The 17,947-nt window shown below is 44.4% G+C and overlaps 1 protein-coding gene across 5 annotated transcripts in view; it reads right to left on the reverse strand.

Annotated features, from left to right (window-relative positions):
• Positions 1–16,423, reverse strand: part of MYOF (myoferlin) — a 127,029-nt gene extending 110,606 nt beyond the window's left edge. For 2 of the 5 annotated variants that reach the window (XM_036438570.2, XM_036438567.2), the window contains exon 1: positions 16,211–16,415. In XM_036438570.2, the coding sequence (XP_036294463.1) occupies positions 16,211–16,298 (88 nt within the window). In that variant the 5' untranslated portion in view covers positions 16,299–16,415. Of the gene's footprint in view, positions 1–16,210 lie in introns of all 5 variants that reach the window. The other 3 variants (XM_036438572.2, XM_036438571.2, XM_036438573.2) reach the window with 2 other exon arrangements.
• Between the last annotated feature and the right edge of the window lie 1,524 nt (positions 16,424–17,947).

Here is a 17,947-nt window from a genome sequence, read left to right on the forward strand (position 1 = left end):
ACAAACAAACAAACAAAATATATTTTTTTAAAAAAGAAAGATGTCTGAGCTCACACGTGGCAGAGGTGCACTGGTAGGACCTGGAGCTTCAGCTCTGAAGTCCAGGCTGCCTCTGCATGTGGTCAAGAGCCTGATACAGATTAAAGATTAAGCTGGACTCCCTCCCACAGGCCTCAGCACAAGGTAATTCACAGCACGGCCGCCCCTCCCACATCAGACACCAAAAGCAAGTCTGGGTTGTCAGCTGTGCTTCTGACAGTTCACTTACAAACCACCCCCTTTAATTAGCGAGAGCGTCTCATAGAACTCGGGGAAACACTCATGTCACCAGTTTATGAAGGGATGTGATAAAGGATGCTGATGCACAGCCAGATGAGATACCTACAGCAAGGTCTGAGAGGGTCCCAAGCTCTGTCCCCACGGAGTTAGGGTGCATCACCCTCCCAGTACATGAATGTGCTCCCTTACCTTGAAGAGTGGGGGTGGGGCTGAAAAATCCGAGCTTCTCATTCGGGCCTGGTGTTTCTGTGACCAGCTCTCTTCCGGGGGCGCATTCTCTCCTCCTCTTCCCCCCTTCCGCCCTCCTTCATCCCTCCCCCAATTCACAGGGTCAACTACTAGACCAAGACATGCTCCTACTGCTTGTATCACGAAGGAATTTACAAGGGTTTTAGGAGCCCTGTGCCAGGAGCAGGGTTGCAGGAAGAGACCAACATATATATTCTCTATTCTCTCACATCTTCTATTCCCCTTAAAAGCCCTAGGAGGTATGTATGTACAATTATTTCTGTCCCTCTTTCACAGCTAAGGAAACGAAAGGAGAACGTACTCATCGTCACCCAGTTAGTAAGAAGCAGGGCCAGGATTTGAACCCAGGCAGTCTCTTGTTGGTGGCCACACTCTGAACCAATCCTCAGCCTCCGCTCCACTACAGCGAAATGTAGGAGGTGATGTGTTTTGTTCAGTAGAATGTGACATTGGTAAGGCTCCCAGCACACGGCTGGCAGTGGGACTCACCACCTCATTCTTCCGAGACCTCAGCATCGCAAAGCCGTGAGTCATCACCCTCCCTCTGCTAAGCATTAACTTTTCCACTTCAGTGGGCTCCCAAAGCCTGGCCGGCTTCCCCTTTCAAACTGCAGCGTGACCCTGCCATCAGCTCCTGCCTGGACCCATGAGCTCTGACTGTGGCCCTTCCGTGGGGCTCACGGCCCCTCACTGGGTCCGAGTCTGATGTCACTAGCAGCTGGTTTCCTCTCCCACACTTCCATGTTGAGCCCACTCACCCTCCCCTCCTCCACAGAAACATCTCAATCTTCCTCTCTAGTTACAGCACAAGTGCTCTTGAGAGAAAGAGGATCCATGCAAAGGATTTTTAAGCTGAAGGAGCTGGGTAAAATGGCTTCTATCCACAATTACAGCAGCTTCCCATAAGTAAATGGTGCTTAATAAATGTTTGAAAATGAATGAATAAACAAGTGGCCTTTTTTTACACTCCTCAACTACTAACTCTGCACCAGCCCTATTCTTACTGGGGGCTGGGAGGGTCAGTATATACCACCCTCGGCAGTATAGTCTGCAGTGTTTCTTCTCGTACTCTGATTCCCAGGTCAATAACTAGGCTTGGGATTCAATTCAAATGAGCAAGTATCAGGCCGTGCTTTCTATTTACTGCATGTTTAAATCCTTCAGACAGCCCTGCGAGGTCAACATTCTCATCCCCATTTTACCGACAAGGAATTGAGAGAAGCCGGTTAACTGGTCTAAGGTCACCCAGCTAATAAGGAAACAGAGCCAGAATCTGAACCTAGATCAGGTACCAAACAGTGTGTGTTTGCTACCAGTGCCTCACTGGAATCTTCCAGAAACATTAGGTAAAGAAGATACATGAAATGAAACATCCACTCAAAGTCCCTGTTTTTAATTTAACATTCGTGTGACTACTTAATTAATGACTCTGTACTATAACCTCAGTAAAGAGTTGTATTTTTTAAAAAAATAACTGTTATATCTTCAGTACAAAAAGCAATGCCTGGTATAAAATAGTTTGTTAATAAAGTACTGATAAACGAATAACTGGGTGAATTGTTACATAGCAAGACCTCAATAAACTCATAGTGAGGACCATGGGGTAAAAAAGAAAATGCATAAATATCATATGTGGCTTGGCATCCTGGGCAGTGGCCAGAGGGATGTCCAAGATCAGGTTTCAGGGCATTCTGAGACTCTCTAAGACTATTTTCTCCAATACACAAAATGTTACATCTGGGAGGTTTTGGGGACAGAGTCTGTTGCTCTCATCAGACTCTCAAATGAGTTGGGAACCTTGACAAAGGTTAGGAATTCCTGCATAAACTGATACCATTAACCACTCATTCTCCAGCTCACCACCACCCTTGCTGCCATGACCATGGCTGCGTAGTTGGAGAACTAAGTCAGGAAGGAGCAATTCTGGACCCTGAGACCACGGCAGACCTTCAAGAGAAAAGATGGGCAATTGCAAGAGGTCCCAGCAAGTAAATAAAAGAGAAGACAGCAAATAATTTTTAGAAATTGGACACAGGAGCTTGCAGTAGTAGTACTTGAGTCACTGAAGGATGATACTGAAGCAAATTTCAGTTTCTAATTCCACGGGATTCCAGGCAGGGAGCTAAGGGAGGGGCGAGGGTACCAGAGAGCTGTAGAAAGAGTTGGTACTTGCTCATTTGAATTGAATTCCAAGCCTAGTTATTGACCTGGGAATCAGAGTAGGAGAAGAAACACTGCAGACTAAACTGCTGAGGGTGGTATATACTGACCCTCCCAGCCCCCAGTAGGAAGGGGGCTGGTCCAGAGTTAGTAGTTGAGGAGTGTAAAAAAAGGCCACTTGTTTATTCATTCATTTTCAAACACTTTTAAGCACCTGCTGTGTGCTGGTACCTGGGGAAAGAGAAGGGTATAAGATAACTCTAGGTCTCAAAACATTCTACAAACAAATCCCTATGCACATTTTCACCCAGTAGAAAAAGCCTACCATGTGCCTCTCTGCTTCATTTTCATGTTGGACTTTTCTCCTGTAAGAGGATCAGTGATATCTATATATATAAAAGGCTAATATGCTAAGTGTCCCCTCGGGAGTTCAACCAGGAGACCGTGAGTTCGATCACTTACTATGATGTGTGCTGACCACCGAGGCTGGCATGAAACAAAGGAAGGCTTTGGTCAGCAACGGGCAGTTGGGGAAGGGAGGCCCTGGCTGGCTGCTGGAAGGAAGGCCCTAGTTGGTAGCCAGAAGGCCCTGATCAGCCCTGATTGCTGGCCAGGCCTAGGGACCCTACCCATGCACAAATTTTGTGCACTGGGCCTCTATATATAAAAAAGAGGGTCAGTGATGGGAATAATGAATGGCCAGGTCAGGCAAAGGGACATCATAGCTCAGCCCATGGGAATGGTCAGTAAGTGAGTTCTTCCACAAACCTTACTCAACATCATCATTCTTCCATCCAACAAATATCTTTGAAATATCACTTGTCAGGGCTGTTCTCGCTCCGTCTGCAAGTCAACCCAGTTGGGTCTCTCCTTCCCCATTCCTCTAATTCTGATTTCTCTACCTCCATAATGAGTCCCGCTTGTTACTGGGGAATAAACCTACCTTTAATACCCTGTTTCCACCAAAATAAGACAGTGTCTTATATTAATTTTTGCTCCCAAAGATGCACTAGGTCTTATTTTCAGGGGATGTCTTATTTTTCCATGAAGAAGAATACGGTACACGTTTATTGTTAAATGAAAATAAAGGGAATTTATTACTTGTATACAGTATGGTAGGACGGTAGTTGTCAACACAAACCAGACAAACTGTGAATCTTACAGTATCAAGAATTTACTCATTTATTCAATGACAATCATGTCATCATCTTTTGGAACATCATCATAACAATCCAATTCCTGAATTTCCTGGTGAATTTCTTGTGACTCCATTTCTTTCAGAATCAGTGGACCAAATCACTCATGTTTAGCCTAGGGGGGGAGCCTTATTTTTGGGGGGATGCCTTATATTTCACTCCGAAGGAAACCTGTAAGTAGGTCTTATTTTCGGAGGATGTCTTATTTTCGGAGAAACACGGTATGTCAAAAAAAAAAAAAAAGAAAAAAAGAAAAGAAAGAAAGAAAGAAAGAAAGAAAGAAGAAAGAAAGAAAGAGAAAAATCACTTGCCAGGCATGGAGCTGGACACTGTGGGAAATACAAAGATACCTAAGACATGGTTCCTGCTCTCAGGTGGCCCAGCAGGGAGGTAGATGTGACTGATATAGACATATGGCTTCAGTTGGCATCAGAGGTACAGATGAAAATACAAATTCGGGAGAAGGGGAGGCAACTTTGTGCTGTGGGCACCAGGTAAGGCCTTGAGGAGGAAGCAGAGGCTGAGCTGGGGATCACAGGACAAGGATGGACCAGATGTGGAGCTGGGAGAAAAGGTAACTCCAAGTGGGGGGAAATGCGGTGGGTGGGTCAGCCACGGAGGCAGAGAGAACAGGGCATGTCTAGGGACACTGCACAGCCCAATTGGCTGGAACCAAGGGGATGTGGAAGGGAGTACAAGCAACCTGGTCACACCATGAAGACGTGAATGCCAGGCTAAGCCTCATTTGGCTGATACAAGCAACTTGGGAAGGAGGGTGTTAGAAACTGGACTCCGTAACATCAAAAAGTTCATAATCCAACAACAACAAAAATCAAGTGGCCAAACAGCTCTTCCAATATATGTACCTAAAGACGTGATTGGGTTGTGTGCGGAAAACAAAGGGGACCGGCTGAGTCCCAGCTGATGTAGGTTACCACAGACCAGATGGGACTATGCAGGTGGAACTTCCTGTGCTCCTGCACTTGCACACACCGTTCCTGCTAAGGGCACTGCCCTCTATCCTGACTCGCTTAAGGGAGTCAATTATACCTTCAACTTTACTCAGTTGAATTCTTCCTTTAAAAGACAAAACAACCTCAGGACTAGTACATTTAAACACTGACCTCTTATCTACCAGGCTAATAGGGGAAGTCGCTGGCATTTACTCCTCTCCCCATGGAAAGCTAACCCTTCTCTCTTCTGGAGAATTCCTTTAAGGAAGAGACTGATTTTTATCAAAATATGTTTACATTGCATTTTGTTAAAAGCCTATTCTTACACATAGACTTGTGGGGGAATATATAAATTCTTTAAAAAAATAAATAAATTCCTTTATTATCAGAAGCCACAGAGTCACATGTTTATATTACTAGTATTTAGTTATTCAATTCTACCTTAAAAAAAAAAAAAAAAAAAAAAAAGTTGAGCCGAAACCGTTTGGCTCAGTGGATAGAACGTTGGCCTTCGGACTGAAAGGTCCCAGGTTCAATTCCGGTCAAGGGTATGTACCTTGGTTGCAGGCACATCCCCAATGGGGAGTGTGCAGAAGGCAACTGATCGATGCTTCTCTCTCATTGATGTTTCTAACTCTCTATCCCTCTCCCTTCCTCTCTGTAAAAAATCAATAAAATATTTTTTTAAAAAGGTTGAAATTGCAAGCACTAAACATCAGATTAAATTACGAAAAATTTCCCTTCTCCATTCTCATCACCTCCCTCTGTTCCCACTCTGATTTTATTAAGATGATTATATCTTCCTATGAAAAGGAATTAAATACTTTCAGCCCAGAGCATAACAAGAGATTCAAATGCAGAATACACCCTAGACCAGAACTCAAGGCATTCTTTGGGGCATTTCCTGTTTTCTGATTAGCTACGCCTGCTTCTCTCTCAGTTTTTGAAGGTCACCGTTGTAGCAATTAACCTGCATGCCAACTTCTGAGTAACATTTCCCTGAGACCTGAACAAGCACTGTTTGCCAAGCCAGCATGCTCCTTCTTGCACGGAACCATTTCCTTTGCTATTCATCTACCAGACAGTGTGCTGGACTCTTACTAAAAATGCTCAAGAGACATTGTAACTCCTAAGGCTGGATTGCTGAGCAGACCAGTGTGATTAATTTTGTGTGTTAACTTGGCTAAGCTGCGATGCCAGTTGTTTGTTCAAACACTAGTCTAGATGTTGCCATGAAGGCATTTTATAGATGTGATTAACATTTATAATCAACTAGAAGCCTGGTGCACTGGTAAGGTCCCTAGCGGGGGGGCCAGATGCCAGCCTGGTACTCCCGCCGTTCCCCAGGCAGGCCCCGCCTCCTGGTAGGACTCCCAGAGGAACTCCTGGTGACGAGGACAATTTGCATACTACGCTTCTATTATACAGGATTGTCTTTAAATAAAGCAGATTACTCTCCATAATATGGATGGGCTTTGTCCAAATACTAGTAGTTGAAGGCCTTAAGAGAAAAAAACTGAGGCTTCCTGGAGAAGGAATTCTGCCTCAAAACTGTAATCCTGTCTCTGACAGAAATCCTGCCAGAGTTTCCAACATACCAGCCTGCCCCACAAATTTCAGATTTGCCAGCCCCCTATGAAATGGTTCCGTTACAAGTTAGCGTAATTCCTTAAATTAAACCTCTCTATATATGTATGCTAGTATCTCTCTCTGTCTCTCTGTCTCTGTCTCTGTCTCTGTCTCTGTCTCTGTCTCTCTCTCTCTCTCTCTCTCACACACACACACACACACACACACACACACACACCCTATTCTCTGGAGAGCCAGGTGCTCGTGGAAGTAACAGCTATAATGGTAACACATTTTAAATATTTCCAAAGACACACCATCACACAGAGCCTTCACCATTCTGCAGGACAAAGGGCAGGTGTTGGCCCAGCGTTTCTGGTTGGACTTTTACATGTTAACTCTCCATTTCTTTGAGCTGCTCTCTCTGGGAGACATAAGGTTCAACCACTGACCTCAGAGTCCCTCGTGTGAATTTAGAATAGATAATCCCTAAGTTTTCTTCCAGGTACATGAGTCTTATGAAGTTCTCCTGAGTTCCGACTGGTTAGATTGCTATGTCTCACTAAAGGGCCCCAGGAGACCTGCAGGTGCCATTTATACAAAGCTTCCTTCACTCAGCTCTTTGGTGGGCAAAGTAAGCAGATCAGCCATGCAGCTAAACCTGCCCTCCCACTCGGAAGTCACCCACTATTCGGCCTAGAATTTCACAGACCACCCCCGCCGCCCCTGAAGCCCACTCATGCATGGTTAGCAGTTACTACGTACTATGAACTAGTCACTGTTCCCAGGATCGTCCACGGACTGTCTCATTTAATCTTTACAACAACCCTGAGATGAATTCTGTTATGATCATCCCCACTTACAAAGGAGGAAATCAAGACACAGAGAGGTTAAGCAATTTACCAGAGGTCACATGGCTAGGAAATGGCAGCACTGGGATCCAGACTCCGGCAAAGAGACGCAGAGCCGTCTCCAGAGTTGGAGACGAATAACTAGACAAAGACCCCTTGAAGGCTGAAGCTGAATTTTATTGGTATTGTTATTCCCCCAGAGTGCTCACTACATAGCAATCCCTCCATGATCTGAATGAACTGGACTTCATAAGCTCATAAAAGCGTTATCACTAGAGTTGCTAGGGGATGACTATGAAGTGCCCAGGACCGGGCCCAGCAAGCTCAACAAGAGCTCGGATTTCTTATTACAGCAGCTGGGCAGCACCCCTTGTGGACCCAGGCAGTTGTCCAGGCTGTGATGCCCTTCCTGTAGGGCAGGGCCCAGAGGAAGTGCTCAGGGGCACTGGCCACAGCCCTGGTGGAACAGTTCTCTCGCCTGGCTCCGTGTCACAGCTCTGAGGCCCCCTGGGGCAGCTGGTATGTGGGCAGTGTGTACTTCTCCCTGGCAGCCACCAGCATCTGGGAGAATTTCCACAAGAACCAGGAAGGCTCTGGAAAGGGCCAGCAGGAGAGTCCTCTGTCCTTGGGACTTAGAGGAACCGGGGAAGCTCAAGACATGTGGCCTGCCCAGGTCAAGCTGGCTAAAGCAGTATCTCTGACTTCTTTATTTCCCAAACCTGGCTGCCCTGCGGCTCCCGGAGAGGTTGCCAAACAGGTTCTAGGGGAAAGGCATTTTGGCCAAAAGGCAGCTAATGATACAAAGCAAGGCTGTGTTTGCACAGTTCTGAAGCAGTCACTGATATCACTGGTTAACAGGAACGCCCAGACAGAAAGGCAGGCAGGGTCCCTCCCTGCTCCGCTTTCCGCAGCCGGTGCCCCACTGGCCTCTGGAGATGCCCTTCCAGGCACACTACAACGCTTGGATCAAACCCAACGAGGGAGCTGCGGTCAGGCTGAGTGGATCTGAATGACTCATACAGAACCTTCTTCCTACAGGCTGGCCCCAGGGAGTGGCCGTGCTCCCGCTCTGCCAGCTGGCCAGCTGCAGGTGGAGGAAGCCAGGTGGACAGGCCCCGGGACCGGCTGCCTCCATCCAGAACAGAGCCCTGTGCCCTTTTGGTTTGTTGGTTTATTTTGCATGTGAGTATCTATTCTGTGTGTGGCACCCTAAACACATTCACATCCAACCCTTACAAAGGAGGTCCTAGAAACCCCCATTTGACCGATGAGGAAATGGAGGTTCTGTGGTGGGAACTGACCCAGGGGCTGAGTAGCAGAGCCGAGCTGCAGCCCCAAGTCAGTTTCATTTCTAAACCTGTGCTCTTTAAAAAAAAAAAAAAATATATATATATATATATATATATATATATATATATATATATATAAAATTGATTTTTTACAGAGAGGAAGGGAGAGGGAAGGATAGGGAGTTAGAAACATCAATGAGAAAGAAACATCAATCAGCTGCCTCCTGCACATCCCCTACTGAGGATGTGCCCACAACCAAGGTACATGCCCTTGACCAGAATCGAACCTGGGACCCTCCAGTCCGCAAGCCAAACAGGTTAGGGCCCAAATCTGTGCTCTTTACCAACTCCTTGAGCTGAGGGTACCAGGGGACATGCCACATTTTCACCATTACAGCCCAGTGAAGTTGGGCCATTTACTCCAACTCTCTGTATCTAGACTTATTCATCAATAAATATTGGTACCTATTGCCCAGGAGTAATGGCTGCCATGCATAGGGCTCCTAATATGCCAGGCACTCTTCTAAGGGCTTTGCATATATTACTTGTTACTATTATTAACCTTCTTTTGAGTAAAATTATGTCGCTTGTCCAGGGTCACCTGCTAGTAAGAAACAAAGCCAGAATTTGAATGCAGCTGTTCTGGTTCCTAAGCCTATTGGCCTCTCCTGCCTCTGCCTATGTTTCTGAGGCAATATTTGGTAGACGGTGGATGAAGGCGGCTATTGGGCAAATTCCCTTCAAACCCAGCTTGAGGAGATGGAGAATTCCTAGAGTTTTCAAGGGGCAGCTCAAAGCCTGAGTGTCCTGTAAGAGGGGATGGAAATCAAATGAGAAAGTGTGAAAGTGCCTAGGACATGGGGACACTCCCATGTGTTGGCTGGAATCATAAACTGCCACCATCAGACAACATGAAGAGGATCCAGGTCCTCTGCTCTTCCTGTCTCCAAGAGAAGGTATGAGAGAAAATAAAATAGCCTAGCTAGTTTTGCTCAGTGGGTAGAGCATTGGCCTGCGCACTGAAGGGTCCTGAGTTCAATTCCAGCCAAGGGCACAGGCCCGGGTTGTGGGCTCAATTCCCAGTAGGTGGTGTACAGGAGGCAGCTGATCAATGATTTTTCTCTCATCAGTGATGTGTCTATCTTTCTGTCCCTCTCCCTTCCTCTCTGAAATCAATAAAAAGTTAATATTAAAAATATATATACACTTTTTTTTTCTAAAAAGAAAACAGTCACAGAAAAGAACTTTGAAAATTAGCACAAAGAAAAATTTTTTATTTATTTTTAATAATGAAAGAGAGAGAAAAGGAGAAATATATTTTTTAACTCACAGGTTGTACTACTGGGATGTAAAAAAATGATGACAGTTATAAACTAGAGAACTGAGGTGAAGTGAAGATTCACCCTGCCAAAAATATTAAATGTTTAATCCTTTATATGCACCGTAATAAGTTAGAGTTTGGCCATTGCTAATACAATGGCTCTGGCATGGACTTCAGAGGAGCTAATTCACTGCTAAGCTATGTCAGCTCCCAGCTTCTGAGTCACAGCATGTCATAAAGGCTTACCTCGCCCTGTGGAAACTTACCCCAGAAGGGCTGGGTTTTCTTTCCTTTTTTTTTTTTTTTTTAATCCTTTTGTTCTGGTACACATTCTTCCAGTTTCAGACTGGGTCCAAAACAACTCAACCCACCCAGCGTGGGGAGAAGCAATCATAACTTGACTTGGTTGTTTTAGGCACAGGTGGTACCTCTTCATCCATCATGACTTGGGGAATTCTCAGAGACTCTGGAGTCAGATGGTCCTGAATTGAATCCTGACCTGTCTCTGCCTCAGTTTCCCCATGGGTAAAATAAAGATGACAATAACACCTATTCCTAACAATGTGAGGATTAAATAAGATCATGCACAGGTGCAGATAGTGTAAGAATTTAACAAATGATGGTGCCGGTATATAGTAAGTGGCTGTCACTCAGGCTGTCCACCCACCCAGAATCTCCGGGAGACCCAAGTTGCTCTGAACATTTAAAGCACTTTCTACACACGTTCCCTTTACTCATGCTCATTGTGGGACTATTGATGTCTCCATTTTGCAGATGAGACAGCTGAGGTGTAGAGATGCTGGGCAACTATGAGTGGGAGAAAGTCCTGGACTCTTAACCACTGCAGCTGTTTGCCTGCTCTCTGTGCTGTCCAATACGGTTATCAACGAGCACATGCTGCTTTGCACATTTAAATGAACTAAAATTCAATGATATACATAATCAATTCCTCAACTAGAGGCATTGAGGTGGTAGTTGATGTATGATCAAGACCAAGTCACCTCTATGGAAACCCAAAGCCCCATGCAGGTCCCTTGTCAATTATAGGGGAGCAGGAGGAGGTACCACTAAGACAGCCCAGGAGCAGACATGAAGTGGATGCCAGTGCAGGGAGGGGGAAAAGGCATGAGGCCACTCAGTCCCTAGGGAGAGACAATGAATGGCTCCTGACCTGACAGGATTCTGGCTTCTCTGAGGCACAGGACCTGGACACCGTTTGAAATGTATATTCAACCATTGTATGGTAAGGGGTGGATTTACAAAGCACTTCAAAAGGCAAAAGTCTTTAATTTACTGAGTCATTAATGGTGTGCATGGTGTAGTATATACAGATCTCAAATTATAATGCTGTACACTTGAAAGTTATATATATAATGTTATAAACAAATGTTATCTTGACAACAACAACAAAAACTAAACTAAATTTAAATTAAATGTATATTCAACCTGTGCTAGGCATTGCAGAAGGTATAAAAATCCCATGCTTCTTGGTAGGGCCAAATGCCATGGGGATGGAGTAACTCACCAGTAAACCCAAGCCCTCAAATGCCAGCACCCTGCACTCACCTTGAGGGCATGCATAGGAGATGCTGTGGGTGAGGAAGAAAAACAAGCCACACTGATTGATTTTTGTAAGGCAGCGGTGGCTTCACAAGTGACTGGGAGCCTGGACAATGTGCTTTGAGAGATGTGCCTCTGGGAGTTCCCATGCTTCAGCAGGGTGAGGCCACTTTCCTTAGTGGTGAGTGTCTAAACCCTGTTCTCCCGGAAGTGAAGGGAATGGGTGACTCAGTAGATTAAACATTTTTGCCTTCTGGAGTGTTTTGCAAACACATGCATATCCTGGGTTTGGTTCCAGACCACCACAATAAAGAGATTATCATAAGAGAGCAAGTCATATCTTTTTGCTGGTGGAAGATCTTGCATTTAATTTGTAAAAATGCAAAGTCTGTAAAGCAATAAAGCAAAGCACAATAAAATGTGGTATACCTGTACAATACAGTGGTCCTAAGGAAGTATCAACACGGCAAGATTGTCAGTTTGAGCCACTGGGAATCTCTTTGACTAGCCCTCTGGGGCACCCTGGGAAAATGAAGGTGCCCTGCAGGCAGCTCCGCAGGTGCCTTCATAGATGACGGTGAATGAGACCCACGGGATCTTTCTCCCCTCATACATCACCATCCTTAAATGGAATCTCACAGAGTTTCTGCCTATTTAAAAGGTTGTTTTTAAAAATTCAACTGTTTGTCTTCTTTTTTTAAAATTTTTTTAATTTATTAAATTATTATCTGTGTACATATTTTAACATTGCCCCCCCCCCACACATCAACTGTTTATCTTCAAATAACAAAGTAGATTTTACTAAGAATAGTCAGAAAACCCTCTATTGCATAAATCACGGCCTTGGGGAATCTCTACCGATCTACTCCCTTTCAGATGTGGGGGACGAACAAACTTTCTCTACCCACAACGTTCTTCTGGCTGGTCTAAGCAAATAAACACGAGACAGATTAGCAAGAGAAAATAATCATATTCAACACATGTATATGTATAAGAGCCCTTCATACGTGAGAGCATCAGAGACCCCAAAGGCAGGAGAAGTTCAGAGATCGAAAGGGGAATTGGGGTGTGTAAGACAGCCTGAGCTAGGGATGAGCTATGTACCTTGGGGGCTTCAAAGGGTCACTGCAAGACAATAAGAAGAGCAGTCCTTTGGTAAAAAGAAGTTTGTCTTGCCATATAGGTAGGTCAAAAGAAGTTATCTCTGATAATACTTACTAAGGGGAAGGCCCTTAATTCAAATTCTTCTAGGTAATTGGGGCGAGATGGAGAGACAGAAGTTTCCCTTGAGCCTGTGGCTGAATTTGCTTTTAGCTCAAAGTAATTGCATACTACAGAGGAACATCTTGGGGTGACTCATCTGGATCCCCAAACAGACAATCCATCATAGTCCCATTTTTCAAAAGAAGAAAAATAACATTTTCAAAGAGGTCAAGTGGTTTACTCTAGACTACAAAATTGATAAGCTCATTAGAGGAGGGATGGGTCCCAGCAATATCTAGGGTTTCACTCCAAAAACAGGTCCAAATGAAATAAGAGGTATTTGGAAAAATAAGTAATAACATGACAATTCATGTTTTAAATTTTTATTGATTTCAGAGAGGAAGGGAGGGAAGAGAGAGAGAGAAACATCAATGATGAGAATCATTGATTGGCTGCCTCCTGCACACCCCCTATTGGGGATCAAACCTGCAATCCAGGCATGTGCCCTGGCTGGAAGTCGAACTGTGACCTCCGGGTTCACAGGTCGATGCTCAACCACTGATTCACGCCAGCCGAGCTAACATGACAATGATTTGATGACCATCTGGACCAGGCGTCTTCAAACCACGGCCCGCGGGCCACATGCGGCCCGCAGAGGAGTCTGATCCGGCCCGCCAGGTTTTTTGGGCAGTGGGCGCAGCCGAGGTGTTACAGTAGGAATTAGTAGTTCCTATAGTCCGGCCCTCCAGCTCTCTGAGGGGCCGTGATCGGGCCCCCACTTTAAAAAGTTTGAGGACCCCTGGTCTGGACAATAGCAGTAGCCAGTCCACAAGGCAGATATGTGAGAGCCAATCTACTGACGGATGGACAGTACCATCAGGATGGATTGAGAAAATTTGCAACAAAATGCTCCCTAGGAGTGAGATATTTCATATGAATGCAATGCTGCCACATTGTAAAAGCACAATTGATTGAGAAAATTTCCTCTCAATCTTTTCAAGAAAGTTGACACAGAAGCAGGAGATAAGCAAAAGGAAAATGGAACTTAGTGGCATGTTTAGCAAACCCATCTTTAAGAGAAAAGACAAGAAACACACACACACACCAGGTAATCTGACTTCAGAAAGATTCACCAGTATGTACTGTAAGGATGTAATCTGTTGTAACACTGTTGTAACAGGAAGTGGTTGAAACAACTTACCAGAATATGTCTATACTAAAATTTCGGGAATAATTGACACTGTTCAAAGTGTTTACCTTTAGGTGGTAAGCATGGGGAGAGAAAAAGAATAGGAGGGAGGTGATTTTCACTTTTTAGTTGTATAATCCCTTCTGGATTGTTAGTTTTTTGTTGTTGTTTGTATGATTTTAATTTAAACTGACAATTACATATTAGTGTGATATATATGTATGTATTGTGATATATATGTATGTGATATATGTGTAATAATGGATATTACACATATATATGTGTAATATGTATTACACAGTATAGCAGCCATAGTCCAGATGTTCCCACTCTGTGTTCACAGTTGTTTCTTCTGTCAGGTTGCTTGTCAGATGGATGAATGAATGAACGAAGGAATAAATGAATGAATCAATGAATGAATGAATGACTTTACCACTGGGTTTGTATAACCAAAGGAGACTGGAAAAAAGACTAGAGTTAATGTAATAAGTGTAATTGTTTGGATAGACTATATTTGCCCAACTTAAATGAAGTTTTCCACTTTCAATTGAATGTTTATAGCCTTAGACATGTTTTTAGTCATTTAACATTTTTGACAAATAACTCTAATTCCTTTATAATCTACATAATGTGCCTCAAATAATGACATCACCCAGTTGAACCCAACATGTGTTTATATGTCTTTACATATCAATGGCAAATGACACAAACTTTTCATGTTATGTCTCTATTATGTAATAGCTTCAAGAGAAAAATTTTTAACTTAATACAAGTCAATAAACTCTGATATAACATGACTACATGATATTTACTAACCAGATTCTCAGGACACATTGTCCTCTAAGAATCCAACTTTTGTTCTCAAGTTCTTTTTTATTATTGATTTTAGAGAGAAAAGAGAAGAGAAGAGAAGAGAAGAGAAGAGAAGAGAAGAGAAGAGGAGAGGAGAGGAGAGGAGAGAAGAGAAGAGAAGAGAAGAGAAGAGAAGAGAGAGAGACATTGATTTGTTGTTCCACTTATTTATGCACTGATTGGTTGATTCTTGTACATGCTCTAACTGGGGATCAAACCCACAACTTTGGCATATCAGGATGATGCTCTAACCAACTGAGCTACCTGGCCAAGGCCCCCCCACACACACACGCACACACATTTCTTCAAACAAAACAAACATTTGGCAACTTTGAGTTTCATTTCTTTCATTTCTTGCTTATATTCACAGGAAAAAGTTTGAGAAGAGAAATAAGGAGATAAAATATACAAAGAGACAGGCATAGATTAACCGGAAACTGGAAGGGAGAAGTAGTCAGGTTCCTGAGAAAGAGGGAAAGGTGTGAAGGCCTGCAGGAAAGCTGGCCCGTCCAGGCTCTCTATGCCCTCCCCTCTCACATTCACCCGCCTGCCCTTACCAATGGTCATGGACAAACAGAAAATGATAAAGACTCATTTTAGACACATTTTTAGACACTCAGATTTAGACACATCAGTCCAGTCAAAACTGGAATCATTTTACAATGCCTGGGAGAGTGCCTACACATCAGCCACTCCTTCCCCTTCCACTGCAATGAGATTGCATAGAATAATAACCTTCTGGGATTACAGTGGGCCTTTTGAAGATGATCTGGTCTCAAATCTCCGTACCCATTTTGCAGAAAGAAAACTAACATCCAGATAAATTGGGTCACTTGCCCAAAGTCATTCAGCAAGACCAAACTACAAATAGATCCCCAAACTGCAAGCGTGCTGTGCACATGGCTCTTTCCCTGTGAGCAACCTAGGAGCTACAGAACATACAAAAACATCCCAACTTTGGAGACATGGACAATTACAAAGAGGCATGAAATAACGGGAAAACAAGGTAATCCAAATCACAGCTTTCCCCAACTCCTTGGCCAGTGACGAGCGGAGAGGGGCTGTCTTACAGAGTAATGGTACCTCGGACAATTAAATTGCACTTTTTCCTCCTTTACCCATTTCTCACTGGCACGGACTATAAAAAAAAGTGCATATTACTCTTTACTTTGGACCAACACAGACCTTTTTTGATACCTGAAATGTGGGGATTAACAAATACAGCTTTTCCTCTCCATGGGTTTACAGAAACCTAGGAGGTCAATCAATGAACCGCAAAGCCCTGGGGGAAATTAAATGCCTCCCACGAGAGAATCGGTCCCCTCCCCTGACCTGCACAGGTAAACCAACTCGAGGCAAAGCCAGAAATGTGGTCTTGTCGAGTCGCCTAAGCGCAGACTTTGAAAGAACTTGCCTTTCTTTCCAGGCTGAGACATGGGAAAGCCAGCTGGTTAACGCTGGGTCATCGGATTATAAAGCAGCCAGAGCACCAACATTCCGCAACAGGACTCGAGAAAAAGGAAGAAAAGTTTGTCTTACCCTTAAAGATAACAGAAACAATAGGGTCCGGCTTCCCAAATGTCGTTTTAGGGATGTTGAAGGCAGATTCCACAATCACACGAAGCATGGCTCTGGATGGGGTGAGAGCAGGTTTCCGAGGACAGAGTTGGGAGCCGCGGGCGCAGCGCTCCGGACTGCACCGCCCAGGAGAGGAGCCGGGGAGGACCCGGGAGAGGGGAGGGGGAGGCCGGGCGATGGGTGGGTCTCTGACGGCTATTGACTGAAGCCCGGGTGCAAACTGATCTCCAAGCTCCCGGGGCCTCCTCGGTGCCGCAGGCAACACTTAGGAATCGGGAAATGTGGAAGTGAAAAGGACCAACCCTCCTCTAAAAAATGGTTATGTGTGACAAATGAAACTGAAATGGGTTGGGAGCTCATGCATGTGGGCGCGTTAGGAGACCCCTAAGGAACAAACAGTTCGTGAAGCCACATCAGTTAGTTTTCTGCCACTGCTTTTATTCTTTTCTGAGCTTCATGAAGCTTTAAAACTTTAATCATTTTTAACTTTTTTTTCCTTTTTACTTTTGTTGCTTCTTCTCTCATACTGTTGAACACACGCGTTCAGCAACTACTTACAGGAAAAAATAAAGGTTTAAAATCCGTTCAAGGATGCCCCCTGCTGTATAGCAAGGGAATAACCGAGTTTAGTTCAAGCCAGCTCAATCTGGAGGCAGTAATAATGGGTTTACAAAATTGGCTGATCCTTTTCTTTCCAAAAGGACTCACTTTAGTATTTCTTTAAAAATCCTTAAGTGGCAAGAGCTGGGCACCTAAGTGTTCATGGTCCAGCAAATGCTGCTAACAGTCTCCAATAAAAACGAGAAAACTGCTCTAGACTCTCTCAGGATCTAACCCTGAGAAGTGTCTTTTCTTGATTAAAGAAAAATATATACGGTCAATGACACTTGTTAGAGCCTGGTAAGAAAGTCGTTATTCAAGGTCAGAGGGGCTACTGAAATAGGTGTAGGGACCACTATGCTGGAATTGTGCAGTGGAGGAGAGAGATTGGGTTCAACTCAGAGCAGAAGCAAGTGGGAATGTAGAGCCAAGGAGGAGGATGAGGGACAGTGGACGGGAGATTACTTTAAGGAAACACCAGGGAGAAGGGATTCTGGCTAAACTGACCTAACAGGCTTCTTGCTGAACACAGGTCAAGGTGACCGGAAATCCCCTTGGGGATGGCAGATGAGAAATCTTCAGGGAGCGAAGGTGTTCAGATGTGGAGTGTGTGTGTGTGGACCTGGGATGTTCTTGCTAAAACTAAATTTTACAAGAAAGTGCAAACTGGCCCAGGAGGAGGTTCAGGAGCTGGCTAAAGTTTGGTCAAGCAAAGAATCTTTGTCACCTGGAGAGCATGTTAGGCAGCTCGTGATTAAGGCCTGGGGCTGGTAGTCATCCAGATCTGAGTATGCGTCCTCTTACACCGTTTTTGAGATATGTGGATGTTCACATTTCTTTATTTTTTTTTAATTTATTTGTTTTTATTTCAGAAAGGAAGGGAGAAGGAGGAGGAAGAGAGAGATGGAAATATCATTGATGAGAGAGAATCATTGATCGGCTGCTTCCTGCACACCCCACCCTGGGGACTGGGCCTGCAACTCGGGCCTGTGCCTGACCAAGAATCGAACTGTGACCTCCTGGTTCATAGGTCAATGCTTAGCCACTGAGCCATGCTGGCCAGGCAGTGTTCACCTTTCTTAACCTCTCACTTCTGCA

The sequence above is a fragment of the Pipistrellus kuhlii genome, unplaced genomic scaffold (genome assembly GCF_014108245.1).
Source record: "Pipistrellus kuhlii isolate mPipKuh1 unplaced genomic scaffold, mPipKuh1.p scaffold_m20_p_15, whole genome shotgun sequence".
NCBI lineage: Eukaryota > Metazoa > Chordata > Mammalia > Chiroptera > Vespertilionidae > Pipistrellus > Pipistrellus kuhlii.